A 27,292-nucleotide genomic window follows, 5' to 3' on the forward strand; every position below is an offset into this window, starting at 1 on the left:
GCTTTGTCTTTTCTGCCTTAAGAATTCTTTCCCCCCTTTTCTCAGTTTTTCTCCTTTCTTTTTCTTTTCTCTTTAACCTAGACCTCCTTTCTTCCCCTTTTCACACTTGCTTCCCTTTCTCTTGCTCCAACTCTTTCTTCTCTTCTTTTCCTTTCCCTCTAATCTTTACTGTTTGCTCCTCTAGTACCATTTTTTCTCTTTATTGTTTTATGACTTTCTTGTTGTCTTCCTGTCAGTGTTTCTTTCCTTTCTGTCTCCCATGCCCTTCACCTGCAGAAAGTGATCTTTCCGAGACAGGACGATGTGCTCATCTCCTTCCTGCCTCTGGCTCACATGTTTGAAAGAGTTATACAGGTAAGACACCTGTCTGATTGACTGGGCCTGGTTTGGGCTCCTTTTGTTTTCTTACAGAGTCAGTGGTCACCCACTTGTGAGGATGTACACATTTCCTATTTGCCTTTAGCACACATGTTTGAGAGAATGGTACAGGTAAGGTCCAAGCATCAGAGAAGTCTTCTGTGACAAGAATGAATAACCCTACTGAAACCACTGGCAGTGTGACATAGAACTAAAAATGTACCATACTCAGAAAGTGTCATGGGGGTATCCTTCAGTGTTTAGACATTGGACTAATCATCTGTGTGTGTGTCAAAGCTCTATTGGGCGTTAGATAGCTAAAATAATAGCTACCTTTATCATAGAGACTGGGACCAGATCTCATCGGTTGAACAAACTAGTACATTACCTTCTTAGATAGGAAGGATTTTGGTGGGAGGGGAGAATCCTCTCCCTCTGCACCATTCCAATAGTAATGGCTGCTTCAATGGAAATCCTATTTGGCATGATCTAGAATAGTTGTCACATTTCATACAGAAATCCCAGGGTAGTTTTGCACCTCTGTTTCTGACAGAAGCTTCATAACTTATCACGTAACAAAAGCAAGGGAAAATCTTAAATAAAAATCAAGGAAATGACCAATAAGTATTTATTACAAAGTGCCTACTATGTGTCAAACACTAGTGATATAAGTACAAAGAATAACAAAATCCTTATTCACTAGGAGTTTAAATTCTAATGGAGAAAAAATAAGAACATATAAAATACATATAGCATAAATGTAAAGTAAATAAAAACATACTATATATGTGTACACACACATATATAAATAAGGTTGTTAAATATGAATTTGGGAGGGAAGACACTAGCAGTTGAGGGGATGAGGAAAAATTTCATAAAGAAAATGGTGCTTGAAATGCATCTTAAATAAGAGAAGAAATATTATGAAGTGATGGTAAAGAGAGAAGTGTAGTCCAAGCATGAAGGACAGCTGGTAAAAAGTCACAGAGATGGGTGATGGAGTGTTCTATGAGGAAGAGGTCAGTTTGACTGGACTGCAGAGTTCAGGAGGAGGAGTAATGACTTTCCAATGAGGCTGGAAAGATAGGTTGGAACCGAGTTGTGTAGGGCTTTAAAACTAAACAGAAATGTTGACATTTTATCCTAGAGGCATTTAGAAAGCTACCAGAGTTTTAAGTAGGAGAATCCTATGTTTATATCTGTACTTAAGGAAAATTGTTTTGGAAGTATATATGCTAGATTGAAGTGGAAAGAGTCTTGAAGCAGGGAAATCAACTAGGAGATTGTCTCAATAATCTAGGTAAGAAGTGATTAGGACCTGAACCTAAAGTAGTGGCTATATAAGTATATAGAAGATATCATATGTGAGAGATATGAAGGAAGAAACAATAATGTCCAATGTGGGATGAGATGAGGAGTCTAGGATGTCAAGTTTAGAAACCTGGGGATATGTTGCCTCCTGCAGAAATAGGGAAGTTTGGAAGAAGAGAAGGTTTTGGGGAAAAAATATAATGAGTTCAGTTTTGTCCATGTTGAGTTTAAGATGTCTCCAGGATGCCCAGTTAGAAAGTCCAAGAAGCAATTGGTAATGGAATTAGTCAAAGTTCAGGGCATATATGGATCTACATTTCTCCTGCATAGAGATCATAGTTAAAGCATAGGAGCTGATGAAGTTATCAAGAGAGTATAGAGGGTGAAGAGAAGAGGACCTAAGGCAGAACCCTTGGGAAATACCCACAGTTAAAAAATTGGTTATGGTTAAGTAAGCAAGTATGCAAGTATATCGTTAATACTGTGAATGAGCAATCAAATAGGAAGGATGCCAACCATGAGAAAATACTTTTCAAAAATAACAAGTAAGGAGAAAGTATCCAAGGGTAGATATCTAATCCAAGAGATAGGTTGAGAAAGATGAGGTCTGAAAAAAGAACAGTAGATTTTGCAGTTAATAACTGTGATCATTATTAACATTGGAGAAAGCACTTATAGTTTTGTGATGTGGTTGGAAGCTAGATTGCAAAGGGTTCAGAAATTAATGAGGGAAGAAGAAGTAGAGGTAGCAAAAATAGACAGTTTTTTCATGGAGTATGCCTAAGGAATAAATGTGCTACTCCTAGAAACATATGATGACATACTTCAACCCCAGATATCTCTTCATTTGACTCTCACTAAGATATAAGAAATACAAATTTTGAAAAATTATGGGATCATTTGGAAATATAGGCCCAAATGAAACAGCTGAATATATATATATATATATGTATATATACATATATACATATATATATATATATATATATATATGTATACATACACACACACACACACACACACACATACACACACCTCTTCCCCCAGAAATGTTCCCTCATTGCTAGGCCATGTGTAATTAGATAATAGCTCTTTTACTTTCTTCATTATTTTCTTTAATAAATAAAAGTTGATCGATACAGAGCTAGAAACAAAAGTTAACGCCCATACCATTCAATTTAAAGGTGCTAAAGAAAAGTCTTCTTATCTGCCCTGAGTCAGGCTTCCCTTTGAAAGCTTCCAGAATATCTCAGTGATCCACAGTCACTGCCCTCTTTTTAACCATCAAGTTACAGTCTGAGGTCGCAAGCGATGATGCCATAATCTAGTCAGAGAAAAACAACATTTTTGAATATTGGACCTCTAGAATACTGGTCTTTTGACTATCTACTGTAGACCGTGTCATTACTTTACAAGTGAAAAAAACTTGAAATACTTATGTTTGACATCATTCTAGTTTATAAGCAACCCTAGAAGTAACACCTAGGGTTTGTTGGGGAAGGGGGCCCTAGCCACTGGAAGAAGAAAGAGTTTTGTTATACTAACTAATGACTACTTAGTGTGGTCTGGAAGAGTTAGTGTAATTTCCAAAGGTTCCTGAGGAATCCCTGGGAAGAATAAGCCAGGCCCTGTAGGAGAAGATATTCTACAAGCACTCTAAACAGATGACCCCTTCATACTTGAGGCTTCACATATATGGACTTTTCACTTGAATATGCACTTAAATCAATAGTCTCCCATTCTAGAATATTAATGCCAAATGGAATGTCAAAGACTGTGGTGCTGCTGCTAGAAAAGCCCTTTCCTTATACCATCTTCCATCCTGGATTTCATTTCCAGAGCTATGAAATTGGCAATTTGTATTCGATGACCTCTGAGACCTCATCATTCTAAATCCTATTCTACCATAGAGAATTTTCTTTGTTGTATCTGTCTTTGTAAGATATTTTTCCTTCAGTTTGAGAATATTGGCTTATAATTATCATCCAAGGAGACTAGATTGGCACACAATGGTGCCATCTTCCTGATTAAATATCATCTGAAAAGTGTTCTAAATGTGCACTGCATATAGATGTTTATGGAAACAAAAGATGATGCACAGACCTGAATGATGCACACCTTTAGAAAAGTTATCCACATTCTTCTTATGGCACAAGTTTACTGGGGCATTCACTGAAATAGGCTTCAGTGAAGAAATAGCTGGTTAGGCATTTGGGGTTAGACTGGGACTTCCAAAGTTGCTATCTTTATTCCCACTTTATGATTCACACAAAGGATGATGTGATTTTCAGCAGCATAATTTTGGGATAGGGTGAATCCCTGAGGTCCCAGAGCTGCCCTGAAATGACAACGTGTACCTGAGCTATCAAAGTCAATTGTCACTCTACCCTCTGTTGGCTTTAAATAGCTCTTTAGTCGAAGGTGAACATAGCCTTTTACTTAGTATCTCTCTCTCTTTCTCTCTTCTGTACCATTTTATTGAACAGTCAGTAGTATACTGCCATGGGGGGAGAGTTGGATTCTTCCAAGGAGACATCCGCCTTCTGTCAGATGACATGAAAGCTCTACAACCCACCATCTTTCCAGTGGTCCCCAGACTACTAAACAGAATGTATGACAAGGTGAGTTGGTTTGGTTAACATAGAGTTCAATTTAGCAAGCATTTATTATATACCTACTGTATGCCAGGCTGCAAAGACAAAAACAAATAGTCCTTGCCCTCAAGGATCTTACATTCCACTGAAAGTAACATAATTTGCCCAAAAGTATGAAATAAATATAAAGGAGTTTTACATATAGAAACAATAGCTGAGGAAATCTGAATAAGTCTCAGGTGGAGGTAGGGGAGGCAGCCCTGGAGATGAGCCTTAAAAGGAGATAGATTCTAATAGGCAGAGGCGAGAAAGGGAAGCAGCCTAACAAAGGCACTAAGACAGACAATGGAATATTGTATACAAGAAATAGTACACAGGCCTATTTAATTGGAACAGAGGATGCCTGAGGTGGGGTAATCAACCTGGAAATATAAATTGGAGTCAAAGAGGACCCATTCTTCCTGTTCTGAGTTGGACCCTCTGCCTCATTCTTTCTTTTTTTTAGCTTTTTTTTTTTACAAGGCAATGGAGTTAAGTGGCTTGACCAAGGCCACATAGCTAGGTAATTATTAAGTGTCTGAGGTCACATTTTAACTCAGGTCTTTCTTTCTGACTCCAGGGCCGGTGCTCTATCCACTGCGCCACCTAGCCGCCCCCCCCTCCACCTCATTCTAGCACTCATTTAGAGCCATGAGCTTAGCCATATGATTTTCTTTCTGAGAATAATATTAGGAGGAAGTTCTAATGAGCCTCAATCATTATTATGATCCAAAGGATGCTTCTGAGAACTTTGGAATTCTTAGGGGCTGAAAGGAGATGAATTTTAAATATACTCATCCAATTACTTAAAATTAGTAAGGACTAGTTCAAAGATTCTTTTTCCCTCTCTACTTCTGGCCCTCTTCAATGATTATACCTTTGTTTCACAAACATTTACTAAATATTTGCATAATACAATGAATTGTGCTTTCCAAACTTAACATGACTGTGACAGAGTATCTCTAAATAGTTAAACATGAAGTGAATAGCAGTAATCAGTAATAAGCACCCTGTAATAAAGTCTTCAACATTATGTCAGAGAGCAGATGGACCACGTGACCTTGAAAAGGTTCTTTTTAACTATAAAGTTCTATGATTCTCCTCTCTTTTCTCTTTCCCCCTTTCTTCCTCTCCACTCCTAGATTTTCTAATATGCTCCTTCCATAATAGCAGATAGGTAGGAAGTCATACTAAAGCATACTAAAGGTACACTAAGAGAGACATCTTAGTTTTTCATTATTGGTTTTTACTAATCCTTAGTTGAGGTCCACAAAGAGTCTCCATCCTAAGCCATCAAAGATGGAAGTAGAGTTGGATTCTGGGCTTACATATGACTTTCCATCATGAAAAAGTGACTAAGCGTGTAATTTTGTAAGCATTGAAAGCTTTTTTCCATTTTGTTTGTCTCAGATCTTCAGCCAAGCAAATACTCCATTGAAACGGTGGCTCCTAGAATTTGCTGCAAAGCGTAAGAAGGCTGAAGTCCGGAGTGGGATTATTAGAAATGATAGTATATGGGATGAGCTTTTCTTTAATAAGATACAGGTAAGGAGTTGTATAATGTAGTTGTTCAATGATACCAAGTATCAAATAGTTGATTCTTTAGGGAAATTAAAACAATTCTAAATGCTTACCTTTTCAAAGAACCCCAAGTGTTTTTCTCAGATCTCCAAATATAATTTTAGCATTGGCATATTGTAACTGAGGGGGATAAAATGAGGGTCATTGGTAGAGACTTAAGTACAGGAAGGAGAGGGGTGGATCTTAAGGGAACAGAAATTAGTAATTCTCCAGCAAGCTCAAAAAATTTAAATTTTCTTCATTGAAATTACCTGGGGTCTAGAAGGTAACAAAGTATTTCATGTTCTCCCTACTAGACAAGGGAGGAAAAAAAGTTGAACACTAAGGCTAATGTCATTTTCATGGAGTAATACTAAATTAAAAGGGAGCAGAAAGAACACTGGCCTGGAAATTAGGAGGCTTGTGTTCTGACACTCACTGTCATCGATTTCTTTTGTCAATGAGGTATTCCTTTCCTCTCTCTGGACCACAGTATCTCCCTCTAAAATGAGCAGGATGGACTGACTAGATAGTTTTTGAAGTCCCTTTCAGTTTTCAGAGTCTATAGTTCTAAGAATTATTACTTTATTTTCCTGTCCTGTACTTTGGCCAAAGCACTCTTTACCTCTGCTCATCCTAACCTCCTCCAGGGAGCTATGGTTAATTAGTATTTTTGAAAAATGACATGACTATGCATTCATTTGCTGCTCCATTATTAGCTATGAAAGTTGATCACTCTTTAAAGTGCTTTTGACTCCACTTATAAAGTTGAAGAGTTCCAAGTATTCTTTAGCTACTGAGATGAATTGCAAAAGGAAGCAATATATTGATCTGAAAACTAAATATAAAGAGCAAGGCCCTTAGCATTTCATAAATTTGAAGTAAATTCTTATAACTCAGCTCTTTTGGTGCTGAGAAATGATGTAATGACAACTAGGTGCATTTTAAGGACATTAGCATCAAGGAGAGAACAAAATCTACAAAAGGGTACATAGATTAATAAATTAATAATTAATAAATTAATACATAATTCATTTCAAATTGTAGCAGAATATGCAAGATTTGAAAATATTAAGTAGTCTGTTCCACTGCATTTAACTTTTCTTCAACTTAAGAGTTGAATGAATCTACTTCCTAGTATTCCATGTACCCACTAGATGATTTTAGGGTTCTCTTTAACTGGCTACCAGATTTCCAGGCTAAGTTCTAAATCTATGGCTTTCTACCACCTTGTTGTATAACATTGAACAAGATATTCCTTTTATTCAAGCCTCATTTTCCCCATCTATAAAGTGATGGGATTGGACAACTGAGAGATAAAGTTCTTCTCACCTCTAACATTCAGTGGTTGTGATTCTGAGTTTTCTGCTTCTGAATATTTCCTTAGGTTTTGTTCTTAGTGACAGTTTGGGCTCCAAACTATTTAGGCATGTCTCAAGATATAATGAGGGGTGTCTTAGGCACATGTCAGGATTTTCATTAACTCATTATTTCCTCTCCTTGGTTCCATAGGCTAGTCTCGGAGGATGTGTTAGGATGATTGTCACTGGGGCAGCTCCTGCATCTCCCACAGTCCTGGGCTTTCTTCGTGCAGCCTTGGGATGTCAGGTACAGTACCACAGTATGCAGCTTAGTTTCCCATTGAGTCATGTCTTAGAGCAGTTACATATTACCATAAGTAAAATAGTAAGGAATCATGTGGACCCAATGGCCACATAGCAGCTTCTCGTTCCTCCAGAAGGAATATGCCCTAAGCTAGAGGGTGATATATGTTTATGTGTGTGTATATATGTATATTTATTTCTATGTATGTATATAAAGTAATTCCTGGGATGAGGGTACTAGTAATTGAGATGATCAGGTTTGGCATCCTATTGCAATTAATCTCTGAGTTGAACTTTGAAGAACTAGAATTTTACAATATGCAGAGGGTACAGGAGTACATTCCAAGCACTGAAGACATAGCTGAGCATGGTATGATAGAAGGATACTGTGAACTGAAAACGATAAACAGTAGTATTGGGTTGAAAATAGGGAAGGCACTTAGGAGGGTAATATACAATAAGTCTCAAAAGGTAGACTGGTGGCAGATGGTAAAGAATTTAAGAATCAAACAAGTTTTTATTTTATCCTGTAGATAATAGAGGGCCTTGGGAGCAAGGGAGTCATGATATGATCATAAAGGTGCTTTAGGAATATTACTAAAAAAGAATGAGAATGGAAGACTATTGCAAGAAATATCAGCCTCAATGCAGGTGTGTTAGGGATTGAGGAAGAAGCAGCCATGTGAATGGAGGGAAAAGAATGGATATGAGCTTATCATCTGGTACTATAGGTGCACCAGTTATATGCCTATTCTAGTTTGTACAATGTTACCTATACCAGACAGAAATATAAATATATCTTGTCTTTTAACTAAAAGGAACAATATTTTTTTATATTATATTTCTACTAAATTTGTTTCAGAAGTATTTAAAATTAATTTACTTACTCATTCAACAAAGTACTTATAACATGCCTCCTATGCATAGGCAAGGTAGATTTCATAAATTGTACATTATTAGTGAGATTAAAGTAAATTGGCTACATATATGCTTTATGGATATTAATAATACTGATCTTTTAAGGTTTTGTACTTCTAACACTGTCCTCAGCATCTGAATCATGGTACTTCCTTATAATAATGTTCTTTTAATAGTATAGTAATTAAATTCCTTTTGAAAGGATCCAAAACAAACCAACCTCATTCCAAATTTTCATGTATAGTGATGTTATTTAGAAAGATTCTAGACTATTTGCTTTTTGCATAGCTAAAATAAAACAGTGAACTTAATAATTAAATTAATAAATCTATAAATATTTTGAACTTATAAAGATAACAGTTTAAAGAAATTCAGAGACATTAAGCCTTGAACTTCACTAGTTTGTTTACTTATTCATCACTTTGATCTCCACTAAGCATGTCTTACACATAAGACATAATTACATGTCTTACACAATAACGGCCAAAGTAACATTCCCAATGTTGACTATTTTTGATTATTCATATGATGTTAACTAGCTGAAAAGAAAAGCACTGTACAACAAGGTGAAATTTGCATTGTTTGAGTAATGCCCAAATGAGTAATTATAACAGCCATTCTTGAAATCTATATACCACCCAGGACACTTAATGATTGTCACTATCTATAGGAGAGAGCTTTATCTACATTACCTCATTAAGTATAGGCATCATTGAATTGGTGGTCTAGGTTAAGAGCTATGTTCCTCTTATAGGTATATGAAGGTTATGGTCAAACTGAGTGTACCGCTGGGTGTACCTTTACAACTCCAGGGGACTGGACCTCAGGTAAGAAAAAGGGCAAGATCCTAGAAAACTGTTTAGAGTTTATGTTAGAGTTTAAAGATTCCCCCCTCTAGGAAACAATGGACTGCCAATTTTTTCAAAGTTTTTGAGTGATAATAAGTACATGAAAATAAGAAAACTGACTTCTAGTAGCTATAATCATACTTCTTAGAGCATGAACTGTATCAATCCTTTAGAGGACCTTGGGTCTCTAATAATGTTAGTGTTTATAACATAACATTATTCATATGTTTACTTCTGGCAACAAATGATAATTTAGGTAGGTATCTAGGTATTATCTCAGTGAGATTTCACCTAAAATTGCACTTGTCTTTACATTTCTCTTGTGGGAAGAGTAACAATCTATAAAACTGCCCACAGTAACTTGTCTCAAACTTCTTTCTCCTTAATTTCACTTCATTCTCTCTCTCAAAAGACTGCCTACTGAGAGGATTGAGACCATCTCTGATAATTGCTTCATTTCCTATCTTCCAGATGTCAAAACTTCTCTCTTTTTCCCCATCTACTCCATTTGTGTTTCTTTTGGTCTGTGAAAGGGATAAGAAATAGAAGATGAAGATGGTTTGCTCCTTTTCAACAGTATTCCTCCATGTACTCTACATTCTAGTCAAACTGGAGAGTCAATTCATTCTCTGGACTCATGCTTCTGTTTTCCAGTTCTGTTTATTTGCATGTTTCATCCCCATATCCCTTACCTGGCACACATTCTGTCATTTTCACCTAATGATATCCTTCATTTCAAACATCTATTCAAATTGTCTTTCCTGATATTTCCAGTTAAAAGTGAAATCCTCAAATTTTAAAAAATATATAATCTTGCATTTGTCACTCCTTTTCTTTTATTAATTCTATTTTATGACATATCTATTTGAGTACCTGCCATATCTTTTCTATTGGACTGGAAATTACTTGAGGATAGAGACTATTATTTATAATTTTTCTTATTCCTTAAGCACTCAACATATTGTGCTGAACATTATAGACATTTAATAAAGATAATTTAAATTGAAGTGGCCCAAGGGAGTAGTAGCATGGTTGATCTATGACTATTTTTACCTCACTGGAGTGGACCCCCCACAACAATAAAGGAATATGAGCAACACTGGCCTAGAACATCATCCAGGGTACTTAATTACTGTCACTATATCCTCTATGATGGGATCAGCCCATTGTATTTTAGTTTACCAACATACCAACCAAGATTTAGAGCTAATGGTGCCGTAAACATTGATGAAATCAATTTTGAGTTACCCAGAAGGAAAACAATATATGTCAAACCTAAGTGGAATAAGAGTTTAGTAAAGGAAAGGTTCATGCCATTCTCCCTTGTTCTTATTTCTCTTCATTCTACAAAGTGTTCTCTGACATTGTCCAAATTAGAAATTTTATTTTATGACTGACTTTCTAACCTAGAGCACTCAATTACAATGTAGGAAACATCTTCAAAGATTCCATTCTCGTTTTTTTCCTGGATCTTTGACTACTTCTTTATCAACTTATTCTTCCTTCCTCCATATTTTGGTTTGTTTGCTGTTGTGCTATTCCTTCATGCTACCCATACAATTGTAAACAAAATCCTTACTTAAGATATGCATTACTGGATTTGTGGATTGCAAATATGGAGACCATGAAACAATAATATCATTGAGTGAATTTAAAAAGTTCTCTATGGATGACATTCAGGTGAATTTAGTCAACAATATGGCAATTGAAATATTCAATAAATAGCTGAGTCATGAGGATTTGTCAGTAGAAACAAAGAAATTAAAGATGGCAATTCAGGACTAGGTCATTGCCACTATGAGTTACAAAAGTGGTAATGACCTGGTCCTGAATTGTCATCATTGTCTTAATGATCAAGGTAGATTATACAAAGGAGTGTTAAACCACTATTAAAAGAACTAAAAAAAAAAAGCTGTATGGTGCATCAGTGTAGTCTGTAAAAATTTAGCACCTACTAAATATTGAGCAAAATATGACTTAGTGGTGGGAGTTAAATATCAGAAATACTCCAAGACTGACACAGGTAAAAAAAAATCACCAAACTATAAATTCTGATCCTAAAGTGTCCTAGAGAACTCATATAATGGAAGTGGATCATTATCAAAAACTGAACTGTCACCCATTATTGCTAGATATAGGACCAACCCATGAAAAATTAAAAATGCATATAACTGTCATAATACCATATGTTCATAATTTCCATACTACATGGAACAAAAAAATAGAACAAAATATAAAGACTTAGCAGAGGAGACCAAAATAATATGGGAAGTGGATGAGATGCATAACATCCTTGTAATTCTTTGTGCCTCTAGAATTGTACCAAGGATGCTTTTAATGAACCTAGAGAATATATACTTACATCCTAATACTTATTCATCTATCAAAAAAGTGATTTTATCACCCTGAACAATAGTTCATAGAATATTAAATATAAAAGATTAATAGGATAATAACATATACCAGGACCATTTCTAAACCTATTAGATAATATAATAACAAAAGTTCACATTTTTATTTTACCGTAAGATTTATGATGCCCTTTTCTCACATCATTCCTGTGAGGTAAACAGTATGAGGATGTACATTCTTTCACTATAAGATCTGTCAGGTTCTACCTTTTTTTTTTTTTAATCTTGACTATTAAAAGCTTCTGCTTTGGCTGGCAAGAGATATAGAATAAGTGGGGCAAGGGAAGAAAGGATAGAAAATTTTCATATAAAAATCAAAAGATAGGATTTAGCTAAATTTACTGATATATTTAAAGATTAGAAGCAGTTAGTATATATAATGTGGGGCCTGGATTCAAATTCTGCCTCTGATGCTTACTCGCTATGTGTCAAGAACAAATCACGGAACCTCTTTAAGCCTGAAGCAGTTCTCCAAGATTATAAATTGTAGACAGATTTTACTCTGCCACAGATAGAAGGAGTACTCAAACCAGGAATTCTAATATGATAGAAATTATAGATCTTTGACCCTCATGTATTTAGTTCAGGAGTGCTTAACAGGAAAAAAAACCTATTGGAAAATACTCCTTGTTTTAAAGAAAAAATAGAAATGGGATGCCTTTAACACTTTAAAAATCCTTCTTTTCATTCAGCATCTTGGCCAGTACTTGCCTCTCAATAATCCTACACTAATGTATGTCCTATAGCTCAGAGAAATACTTCTTCAAGACAGTCCATAGGCTTGTAATGAGCTTAAGTAATTACTCTTTTAAAAAGGATTAGTATATAAATTTGGCTGTAGTGTACACAAAACTAATTTGAATTCTTGTAATCATTCTCAACCCAATTACCTACACAGGTCTGAGTGAATTCCATTTAGAACAGCAGGAAACCAATATGAGATGAGTAGGTTGACTAGACAAACTTAAATTTAAGTAACTTTATAAGAAATTTGTTCCATTTAAAATGAGGACCAATCCTTAATGACTGACAAAATGCTAATTCTGTCACTTTGTAACAAAGGTAAAAGTATTGAGCTGGGAAATGTCTAAGATGATAATTGTGTATCTTTTTGTTATTGTTTTTCTAAGCAGTACCAGAAAATGATGACATTGAACTAAAATATTGTTGGTCATGCTCTGTGCACTACTCTCCATGAACAAATCCCATTTTTCTTGTGGTACAAAACTTAAGCCAAGAAGTGGTGGTAGTGGTGGACCTCTTCTTTGTCCATAAGATTTGGGAAAATATGAAAGGAATGAAGAGGAGGAAGGAGGAAACAGTTCTAGATCTTTATTGCAATGAAAGTACCACCAGCACTCTTACTTTCTGCTAGAAAGTTTTCTACATAAATGCTGAGCTCAATTTGAAAGCTGAAACTTGCTAAGCTAATTCTGATTTATAGGTCATGTGGGTGCACCATTACCCTGCAATTACATCAAACTGATAGATGTGGAAGAACTGAACTATTTTGCCTCCAAAGGAGAGGGAGAGGTAAGTTTAAGCTGGGGGAGGGGGAGGGGAGAGGAAGGTGTTAATCAGGATTTATCATTTTCAGCACTAAGAAAAGCTCTGCATTGCTTTACAAGTTTATCATAATAACATAGAGGACTACAACTGCAGGTGTGTGTGTATGTGTAGCATGTGATGTTTTTGTATTATATAATCAAATGGTGAAACAAAGGGACAATAGCAGAAAAAAAGCTTGTAAACATGAGTCTCATGTAATGGAGATTTGAACCAACAAAAGCTAATGTCATGTTTTACATTAGTTATTGTTTAAAACTCTGAAAGGAAATTCAAAAGTGTTGAAGGAGAATCACATAACTTTGAAATGAACAGGACCCAGAGGTTATGTTAACCAAAATATACCTTACAAAGCATTTTTTCTACAACATCCCCAATAGCATTGTGCCATAAAAATAACTCTGAATTTGGATTCAAATGACCTGCCTTGAAATCCTAGATCTATTACTTACTAGCTATATATCTATATATCTGTCCTTCAGTTTCTTCATTTGTAAAATCAAGCACCTTTAGTATCATCTCTTATCCCCCCATTCTGTTGCCTAATGTCCCATTTTTTGTTCCTGATTTTAGCTTTCATCCCCAATTGGCATCTAATTCTTCATCTCTTCATTCACATTTTGAATTAATAATGATGATGATAAGAATAATAACAACATTTTATATAGGGCCCACAATGTGTCAGGCTTTACAAACATTATCTCATGATAACAACCCTTGGAAGTGGGTGCTATTATTATTATACTGTGGAGAAACTGAGGCAGAGGTGACTTGCCCAAGGTCACATGATTGTCTAAGGCTATATTTGACACCAAGTCCAGCACTCTCTTCACTGTACCCTCTAGCTGCCACATATCTGCCCTGTTTCTTAGGGGTCTCAAATATCTATCAACCTGTAAGAAAATCATTAGGGGCATAATCAGGGGTGATTGCTAAAGCACAGAGGTACATCAGTGAGGAAGAAGGGAACAGTCATTCGATGGTGTAGAAACACTGGTACTTGGACTTTGCATGCCAGCAAAGAGGATGCTTCTTTGAATATCTTTTAAGAATCAGTTTGTATTTGAAATTACATTCCCTCCTTTTATGCCCTTTTTAATATCATCATAATTCACATTTCTGTAGATTGAACTTTGAAATTTACAAAGTTCTTCCCTCCCAATCAGTATTATCTCCATTTTATAGGTAAGAAAACCAAGGCTTCAGGATAGCTAGGTGGCTCAATGGATAGAGCACCAGTCCTGAAGTTAGGAGGACCTGAGTTCAAATTCAGTCTCAGACACTTAATACTTAATTGTGTGACCCTGGGCAAGTCATTTAACCCCATTGCTTTGCAAAAACAGAAAAAGAGAGAGAGAGAGAGAGAGAGAGAGAGAGAGAGAGAGAGAGAGAGAGAGAGAGAGAGAGAAAGAAGCCTTGGAGAAGTTTTGACAGACTCAGGAATCCTGGCTCCAAAATCCATTTCAATTTCCAGCATATTACACTGCATTTGTTTGAGTGGCTGACGATATTTGTGAGGTAAAAGGTAGCCTAAATGACATAATTCTATTTTTCTATCCATGCTTATAATTATCTACGCATGTTAAAGAAAAAAAGTGAAATTTTTTCTCTTTATATTGCTTCCTCTATGTGATCAAAATTACCTGCCATATTGTCTTATTTAATTAATGATTTATTTAATTCTATATCTACCTTCCTATTCCTCAAACAAATTCAAAGTTTATGAATATACTTGTCTCAAATCAAGTGTAGGCTTTCCCCAGTATTTTTCAAGTTTCAACTGAAGCTTGGGTAAAATAACTTTTGATAGATACAATTTCATCTTTGTCTATGACATTAACTGTGTAGAAACAGGTAGAAGTCCCCTCTGTCCTTTCCCTTTGAGTTACTCATCATTAGGGGAATGAAGGGATAGTAGCAACAATATTTTTTTTTAAATTCTGATTTTATTACCATTACATTTGCATATGATAAGATAGGAGAATAAAGAAACTCAGTCAACCAGCAAACATTGGCTGTGCATCTGCTATGCCTCAAGCCCTGTGCTAGATGTAGTGGAGCATATGATGAAGAAGATATGATCTCTATCCTAAGAACTTTGTAGTAGGATTGGTCATGTATACATAAAAAAGATAAATAGCTATATATGGCAATAACTGTCAACTTAATGTCATATCAGAGATTGAAATTGTACTGGCCTTGCAGAATGGACAGAGGGAGGGAATAAACACTCCTAATATGAAGAATTGAATTTTCATTTTTTTTTTTTTGAGGGTGAGAAAGGTAACTGGGGGTCAAGGATGATGAATCAATTGCTCCCTCTAGAGTTCAAATCAGTTGAAACGAAAGTTTGCTTCTTATCATCATTCAACAGAGATTTCTCTTTCATTCAGATCTGTGTGAAAGGACCAAATGTTTTCAAGGGTTATCTCAAAGACAAAGAGAAGACTGATGAGGCATTAGACAAGGATGGCTGGCTTCATACTGGAGATATTGGGAAGTGGTTACCTGTATGTATTCCCTGAGAAATTTGAAGGAACTTCATGCCAACTTTGATTCCCTAAATTGTAATGAAGGAGATAGCAAGTTTGTTCTTGTTTAAATTAGTGAAAGAGATTTATGTAGATGCCAAATTCTCCCACTTTTCTACAGACAACTAGCTCAATTAGGGCAGGAAATGTCTTTTTTTTTCTTATCTTTCTATCACTGACACCTAGGACATAGTGCCTTGTAAACAGTGCTTATAAATTCTTATTGAGTTTTGCTGATGGGAAAAGATATGAGCTTCTAAGTGAACAAAGCAATGATACTTACATACACTTGAACATAATTTTCTTTGAAAATTGCCCAGTCTGGGTTCTCTATGTCTCTGCGTTAGTAACCAAGTATAGTTAAGACATCATCCCAAAATCCATAACCTTTGCTAAACCAACAATTATCTGTTCCAGTTTCTCACAAGAAAATAATCATTCCAACCAGATAGTCCAAGGTTCTTGAATTTACCTTTATGATTGTTGCTATGACCATTATTTTACCATTTTAAGTACCTACTTAGTTCTCTAGGTGTCACAGTGGGTAGAAAGCCAAGCCTGGAGTTAGGAAGACTCATCTTCTTGAGCTCAAATCTGGGTTCAGACATTTACTAGTTTTGTGAACCTGGCCATGGCACCTAACCCTATTTGCCTCAGTTTTCTCCTCTATATAGTGTGCTAGAGAAGGAATGGCAAACCACCTCAATATCTTTGCCAAGAAAATCCCGTAAGGGGTGACAAAGAGTTGGACATGATTGAAACAACAACAAAAAACAAAATTTAGCACTCTGAGCACTTGAGCTATTAAACTTGATTTACAGTGTTTCTAAAGAGAATCTGCAATAGAGTATAGAAAACTGTCCAGTAATAATCTATTGTAATTACATATTAATTTTAATTAAAATAATTTCTCACACTCAACAGACAGGTACTCTTAAAATTATTGATCGAAAAAAGCACATATTTAAACTCGCTCAAGGAGAGTACATTGCTCCAGAAAAGATTGAAAACATCTATGTTCGAAGTGAACCTGTAGCTCAGACCTATGTGCATGGAGACAGCTTACAGGTAATTTTCTTTTTCATAATAATATTTTATTTCTTTACCAATTGCATGTAAAACAGTTTTCAACATTCGTTTTTATAGGATTTTGAGTTCCAAACTTTTCTATCTCTTTCTCTTCCCCAAGAGAACAAGCAATCTGATATAGGTTATACATGTACAATCATGTTAAACATATTTCCATATTAATCATGTTGTGAAAGAAGAATCAGAACAAAAAGGAAAAACCATGAGAAAATTAAAACAAAAAAAAGGGAAAATAATATGCTTCTATCTGCATTCAGACTCCAGATTTCTTTCTCTGGATGTGGTTAGCATCTTTAATTATAAGCCTTTTGGAATTGTGTTAGAACATTGTATTGCTAAGAAGAACTAAGTCTATCATACTTGGCAGGTAATTTTAGAATTTATTTATTTATTCATGTACCTTGGGAACAGGAGTGATTTTTTTTAGGGTTGTTTTTTTTTTGCAAGGCAAACGGGATTAAGTGGCTTGCCCAAGGCCACACAGCTAGGTAATTATTAAATGTCTGAGACTGGATTTGAAAGCAGGTACTCCTGACTCCAGGGCCTTTGCTTTATCCACTATGCCACCTAGCCGCCCCAGGGGTGTTCTTAAAGATCAAACACCTACTTAGTGAAAGCTTCCCTGTCCCACCTCACAAAATAAAACCTACTACCCTGCTGTACTTTCCAAAGTTAAAATTATTAAAAGTATTGATAAGCTTTCTTAATCAAGGAAAGAGACAGTCACTTTAGAAATTTAAAAAAAAAACAGTGAAATTTAGTTATTCCCAAAAGAAATAATTTTAAAGTAGAAAGCTCAGCGAACATGTAATTCTGAACTATCAGTGTGTCAGGAAGAGTCATAATTCCTAATCATTTGGTAGAACAATATTCCAATGGATTTTTTAAAAAAGTTTTGTTGATACTTTTTGTTACATCACAGTGATTTCTATAAATACCCATTATTACCACTACCAAATGAGACCTTTATAACAAAACAATTAGGAAAAGCTAACAGAGCAAATCTCTTGGACAGAGTACATTCTGTAAACTCTTCATCTCTCCATCATAAGGAGAAAGGTGATTTCTCCCTTTCATTAGAATGTGCCATAATTCTAATTAATTTGTACAGACAATTAAGCAATACTTTAAATAGAAGACCTAGAAATAGTATTTAAATGATTGAGAAGGAATATTTGAAAAACATGCTTTAAGTAATACAGGAAGTAATTCTAATATGGTAGATTTAGAAGTAGAAGGGACAAGTTAGTCTGTATCTCTTTTTTCTTCTTTCTATACTGTCACTGAGCTAGCATAATTAGAACAGAATTCTTGAATTTTTTAAACTAGTTATTTGATCTTATGAATAGACTATTTAAAAATAAGAATTGTAGAAACATCACAATGATGACAACTGGTTATTCAATATTTTAAGATTCTTGACTGAAAATGCAAACATTTTTTTCCATATTATAGAATCATTTGACTTACAATTCAAGATTTGATGATTAATGTGTACATAAGCAAAGCCAGATTTGGATACATTGATTTTGATTATATTGATGTAGAGCTTGATACTGAATGCCATTAAAAATAAAAGTAATTAGATAACTAACTAATCTTATCTATGAGATTTATTTGTGGAAATGTTTCATAACAGATTAATTATACTGGACACCTGAATTTTTCAAGAATACTAATAAATGATCTGTGTCTCAACCACTTATTAATTTTTTTAAATCTGTGGGGAAATGACAGGCTTTCCTGGTGGGTATTGTTGTGCCTGATCCTGAAGTCATGCCCAGTTGGGCAAAGAAGAGAGGATTTGATGGGACATATGCAGAACTCTGTCAAGATAAGGTATATGTTTGGGGGATTCTTTTATGTTATTGCTGCATTTAATGACCTAACTATTGATAGGAGAGCAATGAAAAACCATGCTTATGAAATTGGGATTTCTTTGAAAACCCCAAAACAATGATCTTTTAACTAGAGGACTCATTTTCTCTAACCAACCTAGTCTCCTACTTCCTGTCTTTCCCCAAATACCCCAATAACAACAATGACAACAATAACAAATTGTGTTTTCCTTTAGAACTTAGAAAACTCATCAAATCAGAATCTTATGGATGGACAGAACCTAGAGACTACCTAGTCTAAATTCCTTATTTTGCAGAGGATTGAAACCTGGAAAGGGGAAGGGACTTTACCAAGGTCACACAACTAGTTAGTCTCAGGACTGCTGACTCACATTTTCATGCTCTTTCTAACTATTGGTATCTTTATTTTATAACCATTATTAATAGTAATGAGTTGAAATCTGATATTCAAGTACACTTTATATCACACAAATGGGTCTATAATCTCATAGTTTCAGAGTTCCCTCCAAAGATTCAGGCTGAAACTCTCCATACCTACCCATTCCACCATTCTATTTGTTCATGTCTTCCCATAAATTTGCCATAATATACTGGAGTCCTCCTTCTGACATTGAAAGGGTAACAGTGGAGATTCCAACTATTCTTCTCTCATCCTTATCATATCTTTTATTCCTGTCATGTATTTTACTTAATGGCATCTTTTATTCCTATTTTCTTTTTAAGTTCCCGATTGCTTCAATATAGTAGCCTGTTTATGCCTACTCTCTCTGCTTTTCCATTGTCCTCTGCATTATATTGAATTTCAAATCCTTAGAAGTCATTATATTTCATGATTTTCTACCATACTGTAATACTGCTGGAATATGAGTATTAAAAGATGGATTTTTGTTTCCATGAGAAACTTGGGTCCATTAAAAAGGTGCAGTGTCCAAAAAAGCAATTGAGTCTACTCTTCAACTCAAGATCCAACTGACTTTCCATTTACAGATTGCATGGATTTTCCTTGCAAATGCATGCCATAATCTGAACAATAGAAATTCTTTATCGAATTAATCTTTCCTGTGTCAATGTTTTACTTAAACATTCACAGATGAAATTAAAGAGAAATTCTTACAGTGCAAAATATAAGCCATTCCTAGTAAGGAAACAAAAAAGAGAATATAATGTGAGAGAAAGCCGAAAAATAACTTGTCTTTAACAGAGTTCTGTACCATGGAGCACAGAAATACTTTGTTCACATAGTTTAGTTTCTTTCTCTATAAAATAATAGAGTGGGTTTAGACTAAGAGCCCATTAATTCTAATTCTTACTGACCTATGATTCACATGTTTCAGATGTTACATTCATGCATCATCTGAACACCACAAGCAGAGCACCTCTGGAATTAATGTACCATTAAGAAAACCTATGAAATCCCAGACTATATAGATTTAGTGCCTTCTTTACTTCATGAGCATCAGGAATCCATCCTCTGGATTTGGAAAGGTTAAGGGCTATATTTTGAATAAATATGATCATTTGAATTTTTGTCACACTTAAAAGTACTTATAGAAGCAGCTAAGATCATAGTACTGGACTAGAGTCAGGAATGTTTGAGTTTAAATTCAGCCTTGGATATTTTACTAGCTGTGTGACCCTGAACAAGTCATTTAACCTCTACCACAGCTACTTCATTTGTAAAACAGGGATAATGATAGCACTTCCCCTTCAAGGTTAAGGTGAAGATAAAATGAGATATTTGCAAAATGATTTGCATATCTTAGTGCTGTATATAAATGCATATTATTATTATTATTATTATTATTATTATTATTATTATTATTTTATAAAGCACTTTGTTCAAAATGGTCCTGTGAGTTAGGAACCATAATTCTATTTTACAGAAGAAGAAAATGAGATTCAGAGAATCTAAGCTAAGAAAGAGAGAAAATTATACACCTAGAAAATAAGCTGGGACTCCAACCCAGGTATATTTGAATCTAAAGTTCAGTGATCTTTTTTGCTTGCAATAGAAGAAGCATGGTACAGTGGAAAAACTATTAGATTTTGAGTCAGAAGATCTAGATCTGAAACTTGGTTCTGCCACTGAATTGCCTTGTGACTTTGGGCATATATTCTCTCAGACTGTTTTCTTCCTTGTAAATAAAAAGAGAACACTAAACAGAATAATCTCTAATGTCTCTTCCTTCTAATATTCTACACAGGTCATAATTGAATCATTTCCTAAATGGCAATTCTATTTTGTTTATTCTCTCCATGCTCAGAAGCTATCATGGACAGTAGAGCAAGAGTACAGGGTGACAGAATAACTCTCTTGTAGTCATTGGTGAACATTTCCAACACCAAAAAGAGTACTAGAGAGCACATATATTTATTAATTGTTGTACAAACTCTAAGCAATTTTCCATTAATTTCTATTTATAAACCAGTTTTTCTTTCTTTGAGTTTAAAATTTATACGTGTATTGCCTTTGTAACTCAATTTATATGGTTCATTTTAGGAGTTGAAACAAGCTATAATGGATGATATGGTCAGACTAGGAAAAGAAAGTGGACTACATTCCTTTGAACAGGTAAAGATTATCTTTTGACTAATCAGCTTTGATTATTCTAATAAATCATAGCTATTAATGTTTTTGTCCTAAATCTCTTACTATATTGTGTCTGCAGATTATATTTTTTAGTGAAGTTCTATATTAGGCAGGTGATTAGATTGAGTGACCCTAGGAAGGCCATGATACAATTGTGAATTTTATACTATTATTTCTCATAAGGACTGTGTCCTTATGTTCATTGCTTTTATAGTACAATGAATATTATGTGTATAGTTCATTTTTCTAGGCATTAGGGAGATAAAAAAAGTTTAGGTAAAAATCAGATTCTTTATCCTTAAAAAACCTTATAGTTAAGTAAGAGCAAAAAAGTTAACTATAGTCCTGCTTCATTTTCATTTTCATGGAAGTTTGATATAAGAATATTTGAAATTCTACAGTAGATCAAATGATCCTCTATTCTGCCTCTGTGCATGGATGTGTAGGCAAGTTATCCATGTCAATTTGTAAAGGCAAGGGGTTGCTTCAAATATCCTTGGCTTTTCTGTATTAATTTCTTATGAATTCATCATTCACTAATATATCTGAACCATACTTGAACCAAACCTAGTAGAATAACATCTTAAGCTGCTCTGTATAGGCTAAAATTCAAGTTAGAAAATCCTCCAATAAGAGTTAGACTTGTTTTATTTCATTAGACATAATATGCTTTTTACAAAACTTACTTTTATAAGTATGAATCATACAACTTGATAATTTGTAATAATTTTTGTAATGCACTTTTTTATATACAACTTATCTTTATAAGTATGGATTATACAACTTGATAATTGTGTGTGTGTGTGTGTGTGTGTGTGTGTAATAATTTCCATCTGATAACAAATAACTAGTTTAGCACTGTTCAAAGACTGTTAGCTTAAATTTAGACCTGCTTCACATCCTTTACCTTTACGTATTACTCAAGGTTCAGTTTAGCCCAAGTTACATAGACAAGGGTTCACAGGATCAGAAGTCACCCAGTCTAACCTTTTTGTTTTATAGATGAGGAAACTGCTAAATCACTTGCCAAGGGTCACACCACTTAAAAACTAGAGCTAGTCAGAGCTAGTCAGAGCTAGTCAAGCTAGTCAGAGTTGATATATAATGCAAGTTTTTCTGATTCTAAATCCACTATTCCATGCTCCCTTTTCTAGATCTCCTTATTTGGTTGATGCCATAAGATATGTAAACTCCAAGTACTCTCAGAAACTAATCAAAATAAAAGAGGATAATAATACTACTCCCCACCTCCCATTCAGCATTAAAAAAGCAGGATTTTCTATGATGAATAACAAAGATGAAATAGACAAGTTATCTAAAGACAAGAAATATCCTAACCCCTACCAGCAGTTGATTTTTCCATGCTAACATAAAACTAGTTTGTAGATGTGACCATGGACTATTCATATATGAAAATTACTTTGATCTTTAAAAGAAATATTTAACCGCACTGATTTATTATAAGCTTGTATATTTATTTGTGCTATAAATGTTATGAATCCAATTCTTATTAAAAGCTATATTTTGCATTTGGTTTTTAGGTTAAAGCCATTTTCATACACTCTGATATGTTCTCAGTACAAAATGGCTTGCTGACACCAACACTAAAGGCTAAGAGGCGAGAACTAAGAGATTACTTCAAAAAACAAATAGAAGAGCTTTATTCAACCTCTATGTGAAGTTCAAGTTCTTAACATATTGGACGGTGTAGCAATATCCTAGTAATGCTTGAAAGTGTGATCAAAATGATGCAGTTGAAAGTGACTAAGCACCTGACCTTATAACTGAGCCTTTTCTTGTTCCAAGAAATCTTTAACAATATTTTCTCTATCATCACTGAGCACTGTATATTTTTATTGAACTGATATTGTAACAAATTGCTACAAATATGGCATATGGCAGTGTAAAGACATCAAGACATCATCTCCAGTATGGCATACCACTAAAATTAATATATATGTATATAATCTTAATATTCAAAGAAATCCTATTAAATATGGAGGGAAAAACATAATTGAAATATTCTACATAATTATTTGCAAGCTAATCACAAGATGAAATATGTACCTAGACAATGTTGGTCTACCTCATTTAATAACTGATAGTCAAAAATCACGAGTTTGACCTAAAATTTTAGATTACCTGTTATAATAAATCACAATTGTTCAAGGCGGAGAACATCTTCCATATTTGACAGAACTTCAGTTTCTCTCAACATTATCCAATCCTTATTAATATAACCATCAACACATATTTCAGGCCAAGAAGCAAGTCATCGCTGTTTCAAGCTTAGTCATAGTCATGAGAAAAATACTGAACCAGCCAAGGTAACTAACTATATAGATTGCTCAGAAAAACAGATATTTAAAATGTATTTCCATGATGATATACAGGCATTAATTTGAAGTGTCATAAACTCTAGAAGATTACATTTTCCAATTCTCCAAAAGGCCCTAAGTGAGAAAGACTTGAACAAAACAACAAAGCAACCTACTTCTCAGGATAGAACATTTTTAATGTAAATAAGCTAGCTTCCTGCTAGAATATTTCAGTTATCCACTCTGAGACTGTGAATACTAATACTAGCAAGCCTAAATAGATGAACATTTCTGTATAGCCATAGATAGAATAGGATAGAACCTGGATCTGGCTTATCTCAGAGAAATCTGCAAAATACTCACTTGCTTGAAATAAAGAGAGATCTTTGGTTCTTTATTCCTAGGATATTATACATGGTTAGGTGCCATTCCTCAAAGGTAATATGGTTCCATATCCCATATAATTCTGGGTATAAGGTTCACCAACCTCATGCAAATTGCTGAAAAAACACCATAGTACAGCTTGGAGTATGGAAATGTGTTCTTAAGGTCACCCATCTTTTAAAATCTCTGAATGACTTAAAAAACTAAAGCAGATTTTTTCTCATATGATGGCTACTACCTGTGTCTTTCTTTGCTGCAACGGGAAAGAAAATGTCCTCTACATGGATATCATCAGTTTCATTTAACAGAAACACAACTATCATGGAAAGCAATTAAATAAGATAACTACTATTCTGCTTCTGGGAAGGTTAGAATGCCAAGAAAGAGGACATTATTTCCCTATTAGAGATTCTGTGACTGGAAGCCAATGGTGCTGAGTGATTCAACAACCATGCAACCAGAGATGCTCCTTTTAGCTAGAAAGGATCCTAATATTTTGTAAATAAATAAATGTGGTCACTTAGAAACTAAATACATATGTGGGCCTGCTTGGTGAATGCCTTCTGGAGCAACAATCTTACATTTGTTTTCCAATCAGACTGGAATTGGGCTAAAACTTCAATCTAAAAAACTAATGTATTTATCTTATCTGTCACATACTTTAACATGTCTCTCAGATTCCATTGCATGCTTTTGCAAGTTTAATAAACTGAATGAATGAATTAGCAACATGTAGACTGGCAAATTACATTTCTGGATAAGAAATACTTAAAATATAAAAAAAGATTACATCTATATTGCATTGATTTTTCTTTATATAGAACTGACTAACCAAAAGCTGAATTCATTGACTGATACTGATGCAATTTTATAGGCAAGTGACTTGTTTCTTAATTAAACAGAAATGAAAAAGAAGCTACTTTTCATTGTTCTTCCACTGTGGTATGAACTTCATTATTTACCTTTATTTCCAAAAGACTCTTACATGAGCAAAGAGTGCAAAAGTATTTTTTGTACAAAAAAGAGAAACCCTATTTTTATCCGACCCTGTACCTGCTAACTTCATTTATTTATATAAAAACATAATCAGTTTTCTCTCACTTAAAAGATCTACTGTTTCTTGTCTTTCCTGAATAATAGAAATGAGCACATATAGCTACAGAGTGAGAGTTGTTAGCAAGTCCAAACTGAACTAAAATGAATAGCATGGGTCCTAAATATGCTACATTGAGAAGTCCTTATCCATTAATACTACCTAATTTCCTAATGAAAGACAAAACAACATTTTCTTAGTGCAAATCTTGTATCCACAAATCAGCATTCTTTATTTAGACAGAAAAAAGTGAATTGTTTGAATAGTCAAGACAGGAAAAAGCCATACTGGAACATTAAACCAACCTTGAACAGATTTGTGTTAATTTACTTAGTCCCTTAGACTTCATTAACTCTGGTTATATATAGTTAGTCTTGTTCCTGTCCAGCTAGCAGGGATATTCAACCTTTTAGTTTTCTTTTCATTCAAAATGTGCTTATTATTCCCATCATTTGCTAAAATTGTGAATATCTAACATATTTTTACTGTACCAAATACAATTTGCACTATTTCTATTCACTTTGGCCAGAAAGAGTATCTTGGTCCACATTCAGGATGATTCCAACAATCCAAGAATATGCACGTGGCATCCCATGACAGTTATGTGCACGCTATCCTGCAATCTGCTATATGCTATAAATCAGGGAAATAAACAGCAAATTCCCATAACTTGAATAAATCACTTTGGGGCCCTTAAACATGTAGAATTGCAAAAACAAAACAAAACAAAAAAGTTTTTCCATTACAATTGTGAATTTTTTACATATAAAATTCTTACTGGATAATAATAGTTTTAGCAGTTCAATGTCAACACCTTGGATTTGATTTTACTATATATGTGCATACATATATAGATAGATAGATAGATAGATAGATAGATAGATAGATATAGATATAGAAAATAAATGGCATTTTCTGCTGTGAAGAAAAATTAGCTTGTTAACTTTTATTTTCCATGTATGTAAAGCATACATTTTTGATCTATTTATATTGAATATAAAACCCTATAAGAGATGAATGTAAAGAAAGGAGAAAAGTACTATTTTTGAATGAAACAGGACCACTTAAGAACTTATTTATTCCTCAGGAAAAAAAAAAACTGATGAAGACCCTCCCATACAATTGATATATGTTCATATTATCTACACTGGCTATATTTCTTTTACTTATTTTTTTTTGTAAAATAACATTTCTTTGGAAATAAAAGAAGATACTGGTTGTCAAAAGAGTTCATCCATTTATATTGCATAGTTTTCACTATGACATTTCAATTTATTGCAATCAGCTTGGGATTAAAGTTTAAGAATGAAAAAACCAGAAACAAGATTCTTCTGTAACAACGCCTTTGTAGTGAAAATAAAGAAAAGGCATGTAAGCACTTTGAATATGAATCTCTGTAATTCTGGTCCTGGTAGAAAAATTTTCCATGATGATAATGGTGGTTTTTAAACCCTTCACTTGACTGATTATTTTGACTTTTCTTTTTTAGTAAAATCAGAACATTTTTTTAAAAATGCATTTTCTGAAGTGTTGCTTATTCTAATTTTACATTTTTGTTAAAGTGAGGGGATTAAAATATTACACGTATGTATGTGTCTTAATTGTAATGACTTTTTCAGTTTTGTTATAATAGCATGTATATTTAGAATATAAAATGCATTTATGAAACTTTTGTAAAGAAATAAATTTCAATTTTCAAAGTTAATCATATTCCTTTTGGATGACCTATATTAAGAAAAAAATTTTCCTTTTTGTAAGATATTATTATATTTATTATATGTTCAATAATAAGTCAACCATAATTTGTAACTAAACCAAACTTGCTATAAACCCAGTATATCTGTGGCATAAGTGTAAGCCTTCATTGTCTTCTTATTCCAAGCAAAATTTGCTAAGGCATCTCCCTCCAAACTCCTATTATGGAAAAACTTTACAGTTTATTGTTTTGTAGTAGAAGATAGAGGAAAAAAAGCTTTATTCAGATTGTGATTATGGTTTTATTACAAATCATGATAAGGGAGTCTATTAGAGTTCCCTCTGTAAGTAAGGGGGCTGTACTTAAAAAAGCCTTTGTAAAAATGAAACATACAATGAAAAGTAGTTAGTACACATGCTTTCCTATAGCTGGTCTAGGAAAATGAGACCTGATGTTTTGTTCTTTCAAGAACAAAATTAGGGGTGACTAGGTGGCACAGTGGATAAAGCACCGGCCCTGGAGTC

The 27,292-nt window shown here is 34.2% G+C and overlaps 1 protein-coding gene across 4 annotated transcripts in view; it reads left to right on the forward strand.

The window, feature by feature from the left end:
* Nucleotides 1-26,648, forward strand: part of ACSL6 (acyl-CoA synthetase long chain family member 6) — a 153,352-nt gene extending 126,704 nt beyond the window's left edge. For 2 of the 4 annotated variants that reach the window (XM_074213289.1, XM_074213291.1), the window contains exons 11-21: nucleotides 277-354; nucleotides 4,155-4,289; nucleotides 5,712-5,846; nucleotides 7,374-7,469; nucleotides 9,138-9,210; nucleotides 13,087-13,175; nucleotides 15,602-15,718; nucleotides 16,664-16,807; nucleotides 18,566-18,667; nucleotides 21,188-21,259; nucleotides 22,819-26,648. In XM_074213289.1, the coding sequence (XP_074069390.1) occupies nucleotides 277-354; nucleotides 4,155-4,289; nucleotides 5,712-5,846; nucleotides 7,374-7,469; nucleotides 9,138-9,210; nucleotides 13,087-13,175; nucleotides 15,602-15,718; nucleotides 16,664-16,807; nucleotides 18,566-18,667; nucleotides 21,188-21,259; nucleotides 22,819-22,956 (1,179 nt within the window). In that variant the 3' untranslated portion in view covers nucleotides 22,957-26,648. Of the gene's footprint in view, nucleotides 1-276; nucleotides 355-411; nucleotides 490-4,154; nucleotides 4,290-5,711; nucleotides 5,847-7,373; nucleotides 7,470-9,137; nucleotides 9,211-13,086; nucleotides 13,176-15,601; nucleotides 15,719-16,663; nucleotides 16,808-18,565; nucleotides 18,668-21,187; nucleotides 21,260-22,818 lie in introns of all 4 variants that reach the window. The other 2 variants (XM_074213292.1, XM_074213290.1) reach the window with 2 other exon arrangements.
* Nucleotides 26,649-27,292: the final 644 nt, after the last annotated feature.

The sequence above is a fragment of the Macrotis lagotis genome, chromosome 1, assembly GCF_037893015.1.
Source record: "Macrotis lagotis isolate mMagLag1 chromosome 1, bilby.v1.9.chrom.fasta, whole genome shotgun sequence".
In the NCBI taxonomy this organism is placed as follows: Eukaryota; Metazoa; Chordata; class Mammalia; order Peramelemorphia; family Peramelidae; genus Macrotis; species Macrotis lagotis.